This window comes from Struthio camelus, chromosome 17, assembly GCF_040807025.1.
Source record: "Struthio camelus isolate bStrCam1 chromosome 17, bStrCam1.hap1, whole genome shotgun sequence".
In the NCBI taxonomy this organism is placed as follows: domain Eukaryota; kingdom Metazoa; phylum Chordata; class Aves; order Struthioniformes; family Struthionidae; genus Struthio; species Struthio camelus.
In genome coordinates this window covers 8,538,688-8,555,815 of record NC_090958.1, presented here as the reverse complement: position 1 = coordinate 8,555,815, position 17,128 = coordinate 8,538,688, and the positions used below count along the sequence as shown (strand labels likewise).

The following is a 17,128-nucleotide window of genomic DNA, read 5'->3' as shown; positions in this document are numbered from 1 at the left end:
ACAGCAGTCCACTAGGACCTGAAGAAGAATCGTTAACTTTCTTCCTTAAAATCATGAAACCAACCAGAGGTGGCATTTAACTATTAATCTAAAGGTAAAAGCCTTTATGTCCTTTCATCTGTCCACAAACGCAGGCAATATTCGTATGAAATGATATAAAATTAGAGGAGTACTCTAAGCAGTAGTCAAACTTTATGCAAACATTTGAACCTGGGCCTCAGCTAGGTCCAGTTTTCAGACCTGAACCAAAGCAGGTGGCTGAGGATGTAGGCTGAGCGCCTCTGTGAAAGTGCTTTAAAATTTCTTAACCTTGGAAAGGAAAATACGACATTACCAGATTAAACAGGAGACCATTTGAAGGCTGCTCAACCTGCCAAGAATTCATTTATATTATTTGTCATCATCCAAATGGTTGTATCATTTCACTATATTTTTCTCTGTGTAACAAAGCATAAGCGGCTCTGTCTTGAGCTGGGCAATCCCCAAGAAAGGCTTTCTTACCTGTTTGTCATCCACTGTTGATACCCAGAGCCAAAATCCAGACATCAAATAAAAGGGTAACCTTATCCCCATGCTGGCAGGTGACGGTGTCTCAAGAGGTTTGATTTTGACCTAGTACTAACTAAAGCCCAAATTAAGTTTCTGCGTCTTCCATTAAGTTATCTTAAAAAATCCATCGTTTTGTGGACACCAAATACTTTAAAATATACAAATACTTTAATACATACAAGTCTTCATAGTCCATTAAATACAGTTAATTCCATGGTCTTTAAAATACTCTATCACTGTATTAATTGTAAGAAAATAGTTTGCTCTGGTGTTTATAAAATATTGATTTGATCTGGCCTATGCAAAACATTTCAGTATACTGCAGGGATTTTACTGAAGATCTGAGAATTTTTTGAGATTCAAGAGAAGAAAATATACTGTCAGAAGACTGGAAAGTGACAGTGATGAAAGCTGCAGGACTTAGCAGCTTTGTGGTGGAGCTCCTACAGAAAGACTATATTAGCTTCCTAGTGAGGCTTATTGCAGTCCAGTGCATCCTGCTGCAGAATATCGCTGGACAACACACTGCACTGAAATGGTCTTGAGACCCTGCAGCACGCTGTGATCCATGTACAATAGTAACAAGGAATTGTTATGTAGCTTGACTGCAGCAACTAATGTCTTCCTTTTATAGTTGATTCCCCGAAAGGCTGAATTTGATGATAAGAAGGTCTATTGTTTTGTTGTTGTTGTTTTTTGGAAGTCTTACATCTCTCTTTTCCTGTGTCTTCAGCTGGTTTCAAACCTCCTAATCAATTGAAGACAATCAAGACTAGTTTAGCTGATATCCCACAGCTGTGCCTATTCTCCTTCATGAACTGTTAACTCATACTGTCACACTTAATAGTCATACAATATGAATTATATTTCTCAATAAAGCCTTCAGAAGAAAGATTTGTAGTTTTGCAGAAAAACAGTGTAACGCTCTTAAACGTACTTGACAGAAAAACGCAAACCCAGTGTTCCAATGCTTTTGTAACCGTGTGCATGGATTGTTACATAGTATAGTCCATAGAAAGAGGCAATTAAATAATAGTCTAAACCATCTCCACAAAAAAGAGGTCCAAGCTGGACCAAGCTGCAAATGACTCCACAAAAACATATATATATATATACACACACACACACACATATATATGTACACATACACACAATATATTGTATGTATGTATATAGTGTATGTATTTTGCATAAATAAACCTTCCCATTCAAGTATAGATACACATTAAAATATATAGAGAGGGGCACCTTTTGAAGTTTACCTTAAACTGAGAATCTATCACAAGCAGAATTCTTGTTAGAATTATTAAGACCTGCTTTGCCTAATTTCAAAACCCAATAAATACAGATGTTTAGTGTTCCACTGAACACTGAGAAACCCAACACAGTGAAATATGTCAGAGAAAGTGAGAGTAGGGGAAAAAATGATAACAGAAAAATAGACATAGTGTCAAATACCTGAATACATACACTTTTACTGAAGGTATCCTATGCTTGGAGGGAACAAAAGTGATTGTTTATCTTGAATCCATAGAACAGTCCCTCAGTTAATTTTTTTAGTTATTGAATTATCGTAAGGAAAAAGAAATTTGAATGTTCAGAAAAGAGGTGAAAATCAAACTAATATCATCAACTCTTTAAGATTCATATGGCTCATGCAGCCTTCATCTGCACCTCAGATATGAAATGCATTATGAGAGGAAAGAATATTGGATGGAAATTGTGAACCAGGACTGATCCTGGACTGATTCAATGTCTAAACAGAAATTCTCTCTCTTAAAATCCCAGTAGCCCTGCTCTTTAGATTGTTGAAATTATGATCACAAAACCAATGAATGAATTATCCTAATTTTTACGAACTTAGACAATGAAAATACCAAGTGTATCTAATGCTGTGAATTTACAAGTCATCATTTTTGCTGAACAATACAGTACAATTTTAGAATTGTAATCAGAGCTTTATGCAAAAAAGGCATGGCAAAATACAGCCACAGTCAATAGGATGATGCCATTGATATTCACAACATTTCTCCAAAGTGGCACTTCTGACGTGTCAGTCAGTTTCTTCTTCATTGCTTCCTCCTCCTCTTTGCTCAGTTTGGATCCTTTTTGCTGATCTAAGCCACAGAACCAGTTGTAAGCTTTCTTTAAGCATCCTGGCTCTTCTTCGTTTCCTTCTGTACCTGGAAGGAATAACACACTGGTCATGCAATGTAAACATGGACTGCTATACGTGTGTTAAAAGATGTCAGTGACTGAGGACAATCCTATATTTATTATAGCAGCTCAGATTTATGGTCTTAGCTACATGGAAACATTTTAGTGCAAGTAGAAGAATCAGGTGAATAACGTGATTTCACCGCTCACCTGGAAAATGAGTGATTTATTATATGTTGCAGGAGGCCTTTTGCAGCCTAGAGACTTGATCTGGTGTTTGAGAAGCTGGCCACATTGCAAAGCTTAACCTGTCATCTCCATTTTTCAATACTTTAATACTTTTTATTAAAATCCACATAGATGAGTTTGAGGATAGTTACGAAAATGAACTTGGCAGCAGAGCCAGAAGCCCAGCAAAGAGAGCAGGTGGTTTTGCCCAGATGGAAGCCTGGCAATTCACTTTCATGCTGCCCAGCACTACATCTTTGCTGTTTCAATCCTGGCTTCTACATACCATTTCCAAGTGATTTCTCATTTTATCATTCCAAGTGCAAGTGTCGCACACAGCTCTGCCAACACACATCACCCCGACCTACAGCTTCTCCACTGTTTTAGTCCTAACGCTGCCCCCTGGCTACCTAGAGAATGAAAATTTTCCCTTCGTATCAGCTTTACTTCTGATCTATGCTAAGCTTGTTAGAATGGTAGAAGGTACCCTACTAACCCCTTAAACTTGTGAGGCTTGAATGAAGTTTTGTTATTTTGGTTTTTTTTTTCTTTGAATACTAAGCATGTTATTGTTCCTTCAGGAATGAAATAAGGATTTTCAAATATATTGATTGCATCTATAGAGATTACAACAGAAGTTACTCAGCAGTCACCTAATTCCTCATCTTTGTCATCAGGTTTCTCCTGTTCCTCATCTGCATCAAGATCAATACGTTCCTCTTTGCTGTTCCGCAAAGTCCAGCACAAGCGGTGAAGCTGCCATGAAACAAAGTGAGTTTGTAACACTACAGTCTTAATACACAGAGACAAGCAAGTCTGGCCAGCACATGAACAAGCCATAAGGCCATAGCATGCCAAATGTCTGTTAAGTCAACATATAAAATTATTATTAGGAATTAGAAATAGTTAGAATTATTAGGAATCACTGAAGGCTTGTGGCAGATAAATGAAGACTATTTCCTTTGCTTTCTTACAGGAACTATATGATGTTTACAGCTGAAATGCCAGGAGATACTATACCGACTGATAGCGTTGAACACTAATGGTTTCATTGAGTTCCTTTTCCTGAGGAGCAGGAGTGCAAATGATACTCACGTGTACATCAGGAATGGGCTTAGTCATTAGAGACACTGCCAGGATGATGATGACGGAGATCCCAAAAAGAATTATTGCAAAGTAAAGGTAATGAATCCCACAGATGATGAATGGGCATCTGGAAGGGTTCACACAGCTGCCAGATCCATAGGCAAACTCTGTAATCATTCTAGCAAGTCCAATTACCAGCCCAATGATCAGGCCCCAGAAGGCACCCTATAGAAAAGTGACAGAAGTTATCAAAATGAGAGATTTCAGGCATAGAAATAATTCTTCCTGATCTCTGAACAGTTGCTGGGGGAAACAAGGAGGTAATTACATGTTACACTGGCTTTTGCACATTATTTATGGTTTTTAACCCAGATAATGTAAATGACTGTACTTACAGCTCAGCATATTAGCACAAGTGAAAGGGGTGATGAGATCAGAGAAAGGATAAGGAGAGCACCTTATCCAACTGTTATTAGTAGCTTGTACAGTGCATTTGAATAGTAACGGTAATGCTGATTATTGGTAAAGCTCAGTTATCTGCTAACGCATTCATAAATTGATCTAGACATGGAAGTAAAGGATACTATGGATACTTAAGATAGGACTGAGCCATCAGGCTACTATGTGATATACCTATGCAATACAGTTATACAATTACCAAACACCTACAAAGCCAAAATCATTACTGGAAAAAGAATGAAAAGTAACTGAAGTTGCATTCATTTGGCTATGGATTTAGCCCAAAGTGCAGAGGACACACAAAAATGTGTCTTGGCACAAACTGAAACACAGAAAATTCTGTTTAAATGTAAGAAAAAACTCTTTTTTACTGTAAAGGTGATTGAACATTGGAACAGGTTGCCCAGAGAGGTTGCGGAGTCTCCATCTTTGGAGATATTTAAAATCCAACTGGACAAGGCTCTGAGCAACCTGCTGCAGCTGACCCGGCTTTGAGCAGGGAAACTGGACAGACTCCAGAGGTGCCTTCCAATCTCAGCCATTCTGTGATTCTCTCAAGTAAAAAAAACCTAATGATGGTATATCAGAAAATTATAAATCCTGATTAAAATGTTCTAGTTTTAATGCTGAGTTTGAGAACAAAACAGTTTTAATTATTCAGTTGTCAAAGTCACAAAAAGGTTTTGAAGTAAGATAAGGTGGTTAATTCCATTTCTAGCTGAAAGAAGAATGATTCTGAGCAAGAAATATTGATAAATCTCATAAACAGTTACAATATAGGAATTTATGTTATACAAGGCCTCAATTCGCCGAAGCTTTGATGCTTGTCTGTCCTATGTACCTAAATTCAAAGTATGCAGTGTACACAAAACTCTGAGGGTTTTATTAAATTCTTCCTCAGGCAAAATTCCAGCTAAAGTCAATGACAGATTTCTGAGAACGGCATAAAGATTTACTCCTGAGATTTAGCCATATTGGGAGAGGAAATGGAAAGTCCCCTGTGTGTAAAATGCTTTTTTTTTTTTTTTTTTTTGGATATACACACAAATAGCCACTGAACTGGTCCCTAGGGAAAACAGTGAGAAAAAGGTTCCAGCCAAGTTATTTCTCTCTCCAGGCTTTCTAATCATATCATATGAGCACCTCAGAAACTCTGAAGAACTTATCCTTCTGGGAACATAGCTGAGAGATAGGAAGCATTAGTATTCCCAGTATTAAAGAAAAGAAATTGAATTTCTGAGTTTTCAGTATGTCTGAGACCCGAGTTATGATGACTGGCTGGAGGTCTCATCAAAGCACGTGGCAGAGCTGAGAGCAGACCTCTGGCCTTCTGAGTTCCTTACAAAGGCTTAACTACAAAATTTCTCCTTGTTTGCTGCACTAAGAATCAAAATCAGTGATCTTAAATTGGATCTTACAGGCAATGGGAAACAATGCATAAAACAGCAGATTTACCCACATATGGTAGAAAGGGTGAATGATTATTTATCAAACTAGCACAGAACTTTTTTCAGACAACTCTTTTTCAGACAACTCTGTCAGGCCCTGGGACATGGAAATACAGGGTAACCAGGAAGAAGTTGCTAATAAAAGACACCAAAACAAAAAAAGCAGTTGCCCAATACCTAAAGGAACATGCAGCATACCTGTTTCCTAATTTGTGCTTACCTGCTCATTGACCCGCTTGCAGTAGATAGCAAGGAGGAAGACAGCAGCAATTGGGGGTCCCAAGTAGCTAGTGATCGACTGAATATAATCAAAGAGCTGCCCACTTTGAGCTGACTGTACCATAGGAACCCAGGCAATGCTGATAGCAATTAAAAACAACATAAATGCCCTGTAAATATAGCCAGATATTCAATTAGTCACCTGCTTATAAGCATCTTTCAGAAATGAAAAAATCAGCAATTAATCAATAATTTAAATGTTGACTTTGTATTTCAACCAATAAAAACAGTGATAATGGCCAGTTACTGTTGAATGAACAAACAAACAAAATCCAGCTTGGATATTGTATCTGTTAAATATCAGTCCACTTACAGCTAAACATACAATCAAAACATGGACGAATCACTTCTTTCCTTTTTTTGTTATGTCTAGAGACAAATCAACAGCAGATCAACTAGAAGAACAGCTACTCTACTGGTGCTGCAGTATGGTGTAGTGTAAAAGCCTGCAAAGATATTTAAAATAGTTCTCTCTGAGTAGCAGTAGGAAATAAATGTTGAGAATTAGTCTGGCTATTTCATACATCACTTTCAATTTGGAAATAGGGCCTGGAATTTCTGTCATACAATATCCAAAAAAAAGGCGTACATGGGACAACCTGTCTGGCCACAGGAGGCCACTGCTGCACTGCACGCACACTGCCAACGCAGGTTTTCACCCAGGCTCTTAACAACGGGCTGTTTGGCTGTCTGTAACGCACTAGTGCTTGCTACAGTTCCTCAGCTGGGGAAGACTCGGTAACACTTACCTTCCTGCTAACATGAGCTCTTTCTCAGATGCTCGCGTTCGAATCTTGGTGTAAATGTCCATAGTGAACAAAGTACTAGCACTGTTAAAAATGGAAGTCAAGGAGCTCATAAGGGAGGCCAACATGACTGCCAACATCAGACCCCGCAGACCTGAAATACAAAGAGACTTCACACATGAGCTGGGATGGGTGTTCAGTGAAGAGGCTCAGCAAGTGGCACCAGCCACAGTGCTTTCTCTGACCCCTTCAGCCCCGCCAGCCGTGGGTATGTCTGCCGTATTTATGTGCTGATGCCTGCCTGACGTTTCCCTGCAATGCAAGCAGAGTGCTGTCTGCTGAGCTTTGGAAAAACAGTGTTTACAGCAGTGATAGGGCAGCTTTTGAGCTTTTAGATCTTAGATACTTCTTTTGTGAATGCTGCCTGATTAGATGCTGTAAGAAAGAAAAAATACCAAGCAGACTTTCCCCAACAGTTAAAAAATTCATTTCTCTTTGTTGCAGTCCAGTGCTCACTTGCTTGTTGTACGTTTGTAAACTAGTTGCTTGGCATAAGTTTCTTTCACTGTTTGAAAATCAGGGTAACCCACTTTTCTAAATAGTATGATGTAGTCAACAACATACTATGGGGAAGTACTATTGTGTTATTACAAAACTATGGGGAAGTATAGAACTATGGTCTGTATAATATTTATCGTAATCTGTTCTCAGGTTTTCTGCAGAAGTTTCTCTTCCTTCCATGTATACTTAGCTCTCTCTAGAGCAGTGCCTCATTATTGAAGAGGCTTCATATGGAACAATGTGCATATGGGACAGTGTTTTCCCCTCTCACCTCGGGGTTTAACAGAAGAACTGCAGGTGTACGCCTCCAGCTCAGAAATCCTGACAGACAGTCTTTTATAAACCGCTGGCAAAGCAGGTTACTTTTGACCTTCCCAGAAAGGGAGCACAACTGCCATTTCATCAGCTACTATTTGCCAGCTGAGAGCTGGCACTGTCAGCACATAGCTATCTCGCACCTACAGCCACAACAACTGCCGCAGCCTGCCTCTTTGACTAACAGCATACAAGACTATCCTCTGCGTACCAGAATGAGCCCTGTTTTTTCGATACATAAGTCATAATAGCACAGAGCTGCTGTGATAATTTACAGATTAGATTAATCACATTAAATGACAGTTCAGGCCTCTAGTTCTAGCAAGAATTTCTGAATCTAAATCTGTGACTTGGGCTAACTCTATCACTTGTTTTCATAGTCTGGCAGCCTCCTCTTTCCTAAAACAAAAAAATAATACAGAGAATGTCTTACCGTCTGGCATAAGCTCTACTACCATCTTTGGATAAGCAATATTTGTACAGCCAACTGGGGTGCCACAGTGCTGCTGACAGATTTCAGGCACAATACAAGCCACCACATCTGAGGAGAGGATAACAAGGCAGGGTTACACCAGGTCGTACTATCAACACATCGCTCCCAAATTAGTCAAGCTTCTAAAGTTTATCTCTGTGCTGACCCACTGGATTGACATGCCTGATATCGCCTCGGGCTGCTAACAGGGAGGGAGGTGATTCTAAGCCTCTGTCCCCTCTTTCCTCTCTAAAAGACTACTAAAAAGTGCTGTGAGTCAAAAAAAACAAATCAGAATTAATTTGCCAGACCAGGACTGAACAACTCCTGGAGAGCAAGTCACAGAACAAGCAGAGGATCACTACACAAATACCCGTCCAGTCTGCACACCCCTCCTCTGCCTGCTGTTAAACACACTGATGGTTATAGGGAGAGGGGAGACTGGCACTGCCCCAGGTCACCCAGCAAGTGTCCCACACAGTATCTCTCTCTCTCTCTCTCTCTCTCTCTCTCTCTGTCCCTCTAACTGGTGACCCTCTTCCCCCCATCGCCGACAGAGGGTCAGATCTGGGCAGCATTTCCCACTCATTTAGCCACAGTGGGGCTGTAGCAAACAGGCCGCTGGGGAGGGACGCTGGAATTGCTGTCCCCTGAGACGGACAGTGACAGCGTTACCAGAAACCTGGCATCTGGGAAATGGGAAAGACCTCTGGCTTCTTACCAGGCAGGAACTATTTGTGCCTGCGTGTGCCTGTACAACCTAGATGGCAAGATGACAATCTAATAGGTATTTAGGGAAGGACAGAGAGCAGGAAATTGAGAGAGGCTGGCAGATTTGCATGCCAGGATATACCTGTGTACAAAATTCGGCTAATCATTCCAGGCATCACCATAAGAAACATGGGCAAGAGCTTCAGGTACCCACACATGATACAGCCGGCCTTCACATGGGACATGTTCTTGCCAGAGAGACATCTTTGGACAATAACCTATCAATGAGACATGGCAAGCATGCATGAATCCAGCCAAGGACAGCATTACACACACACACCATGCCAGCTTCCAGGCACAAGGTGGCACTTACTCTGCGTCACAGTGAGAGAGCCTATATACCTTTCCTACCACTACAAAAAATAAAAGCTACATGAAAATCAAAGGATATACTTAAAACAAGTGAAGGAAAATATCCTTTATCCACTGTATGTTTAAAAGGTAGGACTCATTTCCACAAGATGTTCTCAAAGCGGATAGACTAAAAAGTGAAAAAGGAATAAAATATTTACATGAGCAATAGATATAGTTACATTACTTTTTTTTCCACAGAAATTTTCAAGATTTTCAAGGCATATAGCTTCCACATTACCTGATCTGTGCACCAGTACCACAGAGCAAGGATGCTCATACCAAAGATAAGCCCTGGCCATGGCAAATCTCCATCGATGGGATCTCGGAAAATGTGAAAGGAATCTTTCCGAGGAGTATAGCACTGTGCATCAATTGTAATATTTCCATAGGAGATATTGGATGGAATTGCAGCCATATACTTGTCCATGAAAGCTTCATACCCTCCTACTTTGGAAAAAGCTGCAAAAGAGAAAGTAATAGTAGTGATAAAGTATTTAATATGGAACATCTCTAATAGCGCTAGAGAGCTCAAGGAGAAAATTCCAGAATATGGATGTAAAATAGTCTAGCCAGTATATATCAGCATTTTCAGAAGACAGTATAGAGTGTTTTACATGCATTCAGGCAATCAAAGTGACCAATCTTTTTAGATACCGCAGCTCTAAAAGATTGGTTTAGGCTCCTCTATCTCAATATCTTTTATGCATGTCTTGCCAAGAAGTGAAATGAAGGTATAGTATTTCCAGACTGTATTAGCCTAGGGAGAACCAAAGACAGAGTCTTAACAGATTAGGTCAATCTGAAGTTATTTCTCTTGTAACAATGGTGGAATAATTTAATTTCAGTGAAAGACTTAGCTAGACGAAAGCCAAGCACTGAGTAGCTAGAAGGAAAAGGAAAGGATGCTACAAAATCACAGAATTTCTTATTACTACTGCTTTTTACTTTCTTATGACCCCTTCCCATTACTTCTGTTTCACAGCATGATTTCTGTTTTAAAATGTATATGGTCTTCTGGACACATATCATCCTATCCATAAACATGCAATTCATATCTCTTCTCCCACTGGCAATATAATGGCATCCATACAAGCTACAGGGCTTACTTAAAATGTTAATATGTTTGGGGCATTTCAGCACAAGCCAGCAGCTAGAAACAAGGAAAAAACATGCCATGTGACCAACAGCTCTTCACTTTGAATTGGAAATTGCATGCACTAGCATCTGAATATCATTCGAATTATCATCTTCTTGAAACAAGCTACTCTCTGAACTTCCGAACAGTATCATCATTACCTGCAAACAACTCTGCTTTTACCTCACAAACCATCACAAGTCCTGTTCTCACATAGGGTACTATGCATTACCTTACACATTCCCCTGTACTTTGGAGATGAAATGGTCTCAGTGACTAAAGGGCCTGGCAATATGACAGTTTTCTTCCATGACAAGCAGATGTATGAACCGAAATCTGCTGGTTGTTGACTTAAGAGGGCTCCAGATTGAAGAATCCCCTTCTGTGGGCACTACAGGATTTGTGGTTGAACATTCCAGTTTAATTCATCTCCTTTACTTACCAAATCCCATGAGAATAAAGGATCCCACTACCATGATAAACGTTTGTAGGGTGTCTGTGTAAATCACAGCTGCAAGGCCACCTAATGGGAAAGAAAAGTCAAGACAAATAAGTTAGCCCCTGCACAAATGCCTCAGTGGAAATCCTCTTTTTTCTTTCCTCATCATTTCTCTCTTTCAAACAAAGACCATAATAAATCACACCCCTTTCAGGTTTTCACTTCTCCCCTCTTACCTCCCTCCTGTCTTTTCTTTTTTCTGCCTCCCCTAATTGTTTCAATTTATCAGACTCTTCTGCAAACTCACCTGTGATGGTGTAAAGAGCAGTAATAGCGAGCAGAATAATTATGGCCAAATAAAGATTCAGCCCCATAGCCAGCTGTATAAATACAGCTCCAGAGAATATGTCTGCCTATAAAAGGAAAAATGTCACATCAGGGTATGTTTAAGTTCATGATGATGGCATATCACACGTTCATGATGAGGGTATTGTCATATACAGACATATACAATTCCCACCTTACAGTATTGCACAAAAGAATAAATATAAATGTGCAAAATGCAAATAGAGGCAGTCTTACTACAATGGCCAGTCTCCTCTCAGTGCTAGGGAGAAACTCACTCCTTTTACTGCAAGAGCTACAACACTTTTCATAGTATTTCCAGATATTTTTCAATAGCTCATTTAAGCCAGACCCAGAGAGTCATCTCCTCACTGAGAGAAAGTTTAATAACAAAATACTTAAAGCCCAAACTACGCTTACAACTGTATCGAGGGGTGGACTTTGTGACATCTCCAAGACTTATTATAGTTCTCTTCATTTAATGCTACTCTAAAGGTCTCCTAATTTTCCTTTATTGCTTACACATGTCTAGTCTTCCTCATTCAGGACAAATGGAGTTTAAACGCAAATATCTTATTTTACCACTATTTTTAAAATCCTGTCAGCAAAATTGGCATGCAGTTGGCTAACAGCTTATCTACTAGGATAGGCGACATTACTTGTGCCTGGGGGAAAAGTCTGCACACAGGCAATTACTGCAGGGTGACTGCCAGACAGCAGCTCGCTGGAGGAGCAGGAAGCCCCACAGGCCAAGCCGTGGGAGTCCAGAGCCTCAGACCACAGAAAAGCCACTAGGGCTGTTGGTGTCCACGGCTGGGCAGCGATAAGGCAGGGCAGAAATATTAGAAAGCAATCGTGCAGTCTGGCTGGCTGGAAGGGCCTGGAGGAAGAAAACCTTTTCACAACACTGATCCGCTTATGCTCCAGGTCTTTCCTTCATTGTTCTTGGTGTTAGTTTAGCCTACACAGCGATAAATATTAATAGTCCTAAAATTACACCCACAAGGAAATATAGTTAATTATTTAGCGTTCTGAGCAATACATCAACTCCTTGGAACTGCTAAGTTACCTCCCTGCTTCACTGCTCCTCTCTCCCAGTTAGGTTATTTCCTTCCAATATGTCCTTGTCTCTCCATGAATATTCTTTTATGGATACAATTAAAAGCTTATCTTATCTCTGAATAGAGTAAATCTTTCCTCTATGTTGGAGGCTCTCTCTCCAAAGCCACGCACAGATCACTCAGGAACAATTGTCAGAACACAGTAGAGCTAACTTGGAGCCTGTGAACATCATGGGTGGACCCAGCTGCAATGTTAATGCGGGGGTCAGGGTACTGGCACATCCTCTTTCTCTTTACATGACATGGAAAACCCCTCGATATCATGCAGTTTTAAAAGAAAATTATCCTTCTTCCCCTTCTCCTTTCCTGGTAAATCTGCGTCAATACTTTTACTACTGAAATTATGCCCAATGAATCTAAATAAAATGCTGTAATACAGTTAGAAATTCTGGTTTAAAATTCCTGTTTTCCAAAAGCATTCAGGTCCAAATTTCCTTTTCCTTTGTCATAATGTAGACAATCACTCACCATAAAGATTTTATTTTCACTAGACAATTTTCTCTGACATAATTACCAGGTGCAGCCACACTGGTTGTTAGCAAGCCCCTGAAATCTCACCGTCATGAGCATTGCTCACAAAGTTCTGTATGCTCAGGGAGCATGTACCTACCCAGGCACCTGTGCAACCGAAATCATCTGGGCTAAAAGGTCTTGTGAATACTGTCCTCAAAGACCCTTGTGGGATTGCTCCATCTGGGAAGTGATTGATTAGCCACAAAACAAGGTAAGGAAGCAACAAAAATATATCGGAAACTTGCAGGAAAAGAGAGAAACGGTAACAACCAGGTATAGAGGTGTGCAGAGGGGATCTGATCATCCTAAGGTCCTAGGCACCATCAGGCTGTGCCAAAAAAGGGCACAGTCAGGAGTTACATAACCTCACATATTATACTGTCCATTGGAAAGCACCCTAATAGTTATTAAGAGCATTACATTGTATTATAACAGAGCAAGGAAGCAGCATACAAAATAACTACCCTGGAAATAAGATACTTCTCCTCTACAAAAAGAAGTGGCAGTAAGTATCACCGCCAGTCAAATTAGTAGGTGTGACTGCCTGCCAAGGGCAGGGCAGAAAGCCTTCCTTCTACACTAACTCTTCATTAAGTTGAGAAGACGACAAAGGAGTTTCTGTCAAGGAAGTAAAATGCAAATCTCCAAGCTATGTCACAGATTGTCGATACGTGGGTATGTCTGGAGTTACAAAGCGCCTCTGAGAAGAGATTTATGCTAACTCCACATAGCGTGTCTATGTCTACACAGCATGGGGAAGCGAGCTATGGTCCGGGACAGGACAGCCCTTCCCTTTCCACTTCTGGAACTGGTTCATCTGGAGACAAGTTAGGCACCTTTGCATGGTGCTGCATAACATGGTACAGAAAAACCTACTGTGATTTCCTCTGACAGTACCTGAAGCCTCCAAGGAATTTGACTGTTCTATGTATTCTGAATAAAATATGGCATGTAAATCAGACCGGACAAATCCTGCCCCACTGAATATAGTGGCACTATTGGAGTTGTTCTGGGCAGGTGGGGGAAACAGGAGAAACGGCTGGAGGAACCTGTGCATCAGATTTTACACCTGCATGGCAGAGAGATCCAGTTCTGCAGCCACCCCCACCCCCACACACACATCTGGAATAACGGGGTTCATGGGAAGGCTGGATGAGCCAATGGTAGAGTGGGGAATGTGCTGTGGTAGAGATCTCTTGGCTGCTGCTTTGTTCCATGGTAAGACAGGACCACAAGAGCAGAAGGCTTCAGCCTTGTAACCACACTGAAAGCTTAAATGGAGATCCTGCCTTGCCTGAAAGCATTCCTACTGAAAAAGGGTATCCCATGACCAGACCCTTAGGCATGATACAGGCTAGAAATAAAGTATAATAAATTTAGAACATATATAACACCTTGATGGGGTCATTAAAAACACATATTGCAGAACAGGACTGTGAGTCAGTATTTGATTGGATATGTTTCTCAGCTGCTAGAGCTGCCGGAACACTGTCACGTGTAGCAGACCAGCAGAAGTAGGATTTCTGATTACAGTGATTAAGCAAAACAACTGCAAAAGTCACTGATCTTCTCAAAACATATGCAAATCCAATTCCGGGGCCAGTCCCACAGTCCCAACTTGTTTAATTTGTAACCTGTGTAAGGATCAGTTATCGTGAAGATGTGAGAATGAGAGCAAAAGGCCAATCTTTTAGCTTAAATTGCACTATTATCACTCAGCTCCCACTCAGAGGGCAAAGAGTAATCTGCCATGGCAACTTCTGAAAAACAACAGATTGAGGTATGTCTGAACTGTGGACTTCTATAGAGCCTTGGTAGTTTTAAAATGTATGAGAATTACCAGGTCCCTTCACTATCTCACAGCAACACATCCATTTACTTAATAAACATTAACTTCATAGCACCTTAAACTTTATAGAAACCACTAATCCATTGAAAGAATCTCTCCTCGTTCCTCATTTCACCTCAACTGCTATCATTTCCTTCCCCTGCATTTCCCCACTCCCTTATTTTATAAATCCTATTCTATTATTCTCTTTTCTCCATATCCCTTTTGTTCTTTTCCTCCATCTCTATTACTGAGGACATGTTCACCAAAGGATGGTAATAAAAAGGGATAAAGATGAAGTTTAGGGACAAAAATTCCTGCTCCTTGAAAACCCAAGAGCACTCTTCCCTCTGAAACCATGAAGCTTTGCTCATTCTCCTTAGCATGAGGTGGGGCCAGAGGCTTGGAGTAGGATACTGTGTGCCCAGAACAATGCAAAAAGGTTCTGAGACTATATAGTGGAATAAGCAGTCACTATTGTTTCTCAGAGGATTAAAGCAGAAAAAGGGGTGCAAACTGACTGGTTGTGACCTTTTCTTCCATAAGTATCACAGACTCTGAGGACAACAGGATGTAATACAGTACAAGGTTCCCTCCGTTTTGACTTGTTTTAGAGGAAAGCTAAGTAGAAGTAAACCTTAAAAAACTGAAAAAGAAAAATAAAACACAACAAACACCTCGAAAAAGGCTTCCTTGAGGCAGTCAAGAAAGAAAAAAATTCTTAGGACTGTAGAACAGATCTGGATATACAATGTCTCTAGCTAGAAGAAAGAAAACCGCAAATCATATTTTTACCACCCTTAATTCAGTCAAGAACTCCAAATTAGAAACAACTGAGCCAAGTGGGTATAGCATAACATAAATGGGAGCTTCTTTTCTTTTGATCAATGTAGGATGGAAGAAACATTTGAAAAAGCTTAACTTACTGAGATCTTTGTGAAAATATACAGTAACAGAGAAAGGATTGACAGGTAAATCTGAATCCGTTTGCCACCAAAACGCTTCTTCAGATACTCTGGCATTGTCACCACCTGCAGAGGGAGAGGAGATAAGGATGCAGACAATGGGAAACAGACACAAAGCGAGTCAGAGGAAGTTCTTTGCTGCTCAGATACTCTAAGAGTGGAGGGCAAGGAGAGGGCAGCTGGAAGTGCATGTTGCAAGGAACAACAGCTCCAGGAGTCAAAGAAGAACCGGGAGAGAGCACTAAACACTCCCCAGCTCAGGTCTCAGAACCAAGAGCCCTCACTTTCCAAATATATATGGATACAATATCACACAGTTCCTAACATGCCCAGATCTCTTGTCCTTCATAATAGCTTTGCAATATTCAAGACCTGGTCCACAAACAAGAGGCGAGAGAAAGATTAAAACAGGCAGAACAGAAAATCATAACGTACAGGCAGAATAGAAAATCATAACATAGTGTTTCTACTCACCCCAGCTTTGATGTAGATGGGTACAAACAGCCACCCTAGGACAACCACAAATATCAGAGCCTGCAGCCAAGAAAACCATAGCTGAATTAGCCTCCTCTCTCCTGACAGCACACTCTGTGACCATTTCTCAGACCTGATAGGAGCTGGAGACTACCGAAACCATGCAAACCTGGCTATGGCAGGGGTGCCCTCCCTGCTCTGCCCTTCATTTTACAGATGAAAATCTGAGACTGAAATCCTGGCCAAAAGGTTTGTCAGGTATTACAGAGCCTGGATTTCATGCTAGGTGTCCCAGAGTAGCACACATGACCATACACTTTACAACAAAACTGCCGATTCCTCTACTATCAAGGCACAGCTCCACTAGCAACATCTGACTATCCTAGCCCTCCTCAGAGAAGGCTCAGGGAGCATGGTGGTTAAAATGAGATGAGCTCAGAAGACTGCTATTTCTGGGAAATATTAAGGAAGGTAAAGGCAGCTACCTGAGACCTATTTGTCAGCTCCTTGATCCCAGAGCCACCAGGGCAGGATGCGTTCTCTCTCCTGAGTCAGGTATGCTGCAATTATATGTTATGATCTCTGCTAACCTAGGTATTGGGGAGAGTGGAACTTCTTTTGATACCTCCTTAAATGTCTTCTGCAGTGGCCTTCTGTGAGATGTCCTGACATTTTACAAGACAGAGTATGTTACAACACCGTATCCTGTATAGAATGTACTACATGTATTTTGTAAAGTATTTTGGATTTACCATTTACATTACCATTTTGTAATGTATTTTGTATTACATGTATTTTGTGCACTATAGATCCTACTGTATGGCAATGTCATCATTTTCTGACTTAAAAGGGTAGCAAATGCTGTCTGATACAGAGTTGTACA

At 40.6% G+C, this 17,128-nt stretch overlaps 1 protein-coding gene across 1 annotated transcript in view; it reads right to left on the bottom strand.

Moving 5' to 3' along the window:
* Nucleotides 1-356: 356 nt before the first annotated feature.
* SLC5A1 (solute carrier family 5 member 1) overlaps nt 357-17,128 on the bottom strand; it is a 29,356-nt gene continuing 12,584 nt past the window's right edge. Inside the window, exons 4-15 of the mRNA XM_009687425.2 lie at nt 16,246-16,305; nt 15,733-15,837; nt 11,307-11,412; nt 11,003-11,083; nt 9,664-9,884; nt 9,154-9,289; nt 8,262-8,369; nt 6,956-7,106; nt 6,148-6,316; nt 4,030-4,245; nt 3,588-3,690; nt 357-2,732 (exon numbers count right to left, since the gene is read on the bottom strand). Coding sequence (XP_009685720.2) covers nt 2,509-2,732; nt 3,588-3,690; nt 4,030-4,245; nt 6,148-6,316; nt 6,956-7,106; nt 8,262-8,369; nt 9,154-9,289; nt 9,664-9,884; nt 11,003-11,083; nt 11,307-11,412; nt 15,733-15,837; nt 16,246-16,305 — 1,680 coding nt within the window. The 3' untranslated portion in view covers nt 357-2,508. The remainder of the gene's footprint in view (nt 2,733-3,587; nt 3,691-4,029; nt 4,246-6,147; nt 6,317-6,955; nt 7,107-8,261; nt 8,370-9,153; nt 9,290-9,663; nt 9,885-11,002; nt 11,084-11,306; nt 11,413-15,732; nt 15,838-16,245; nt 16,306-17,128) is intronic.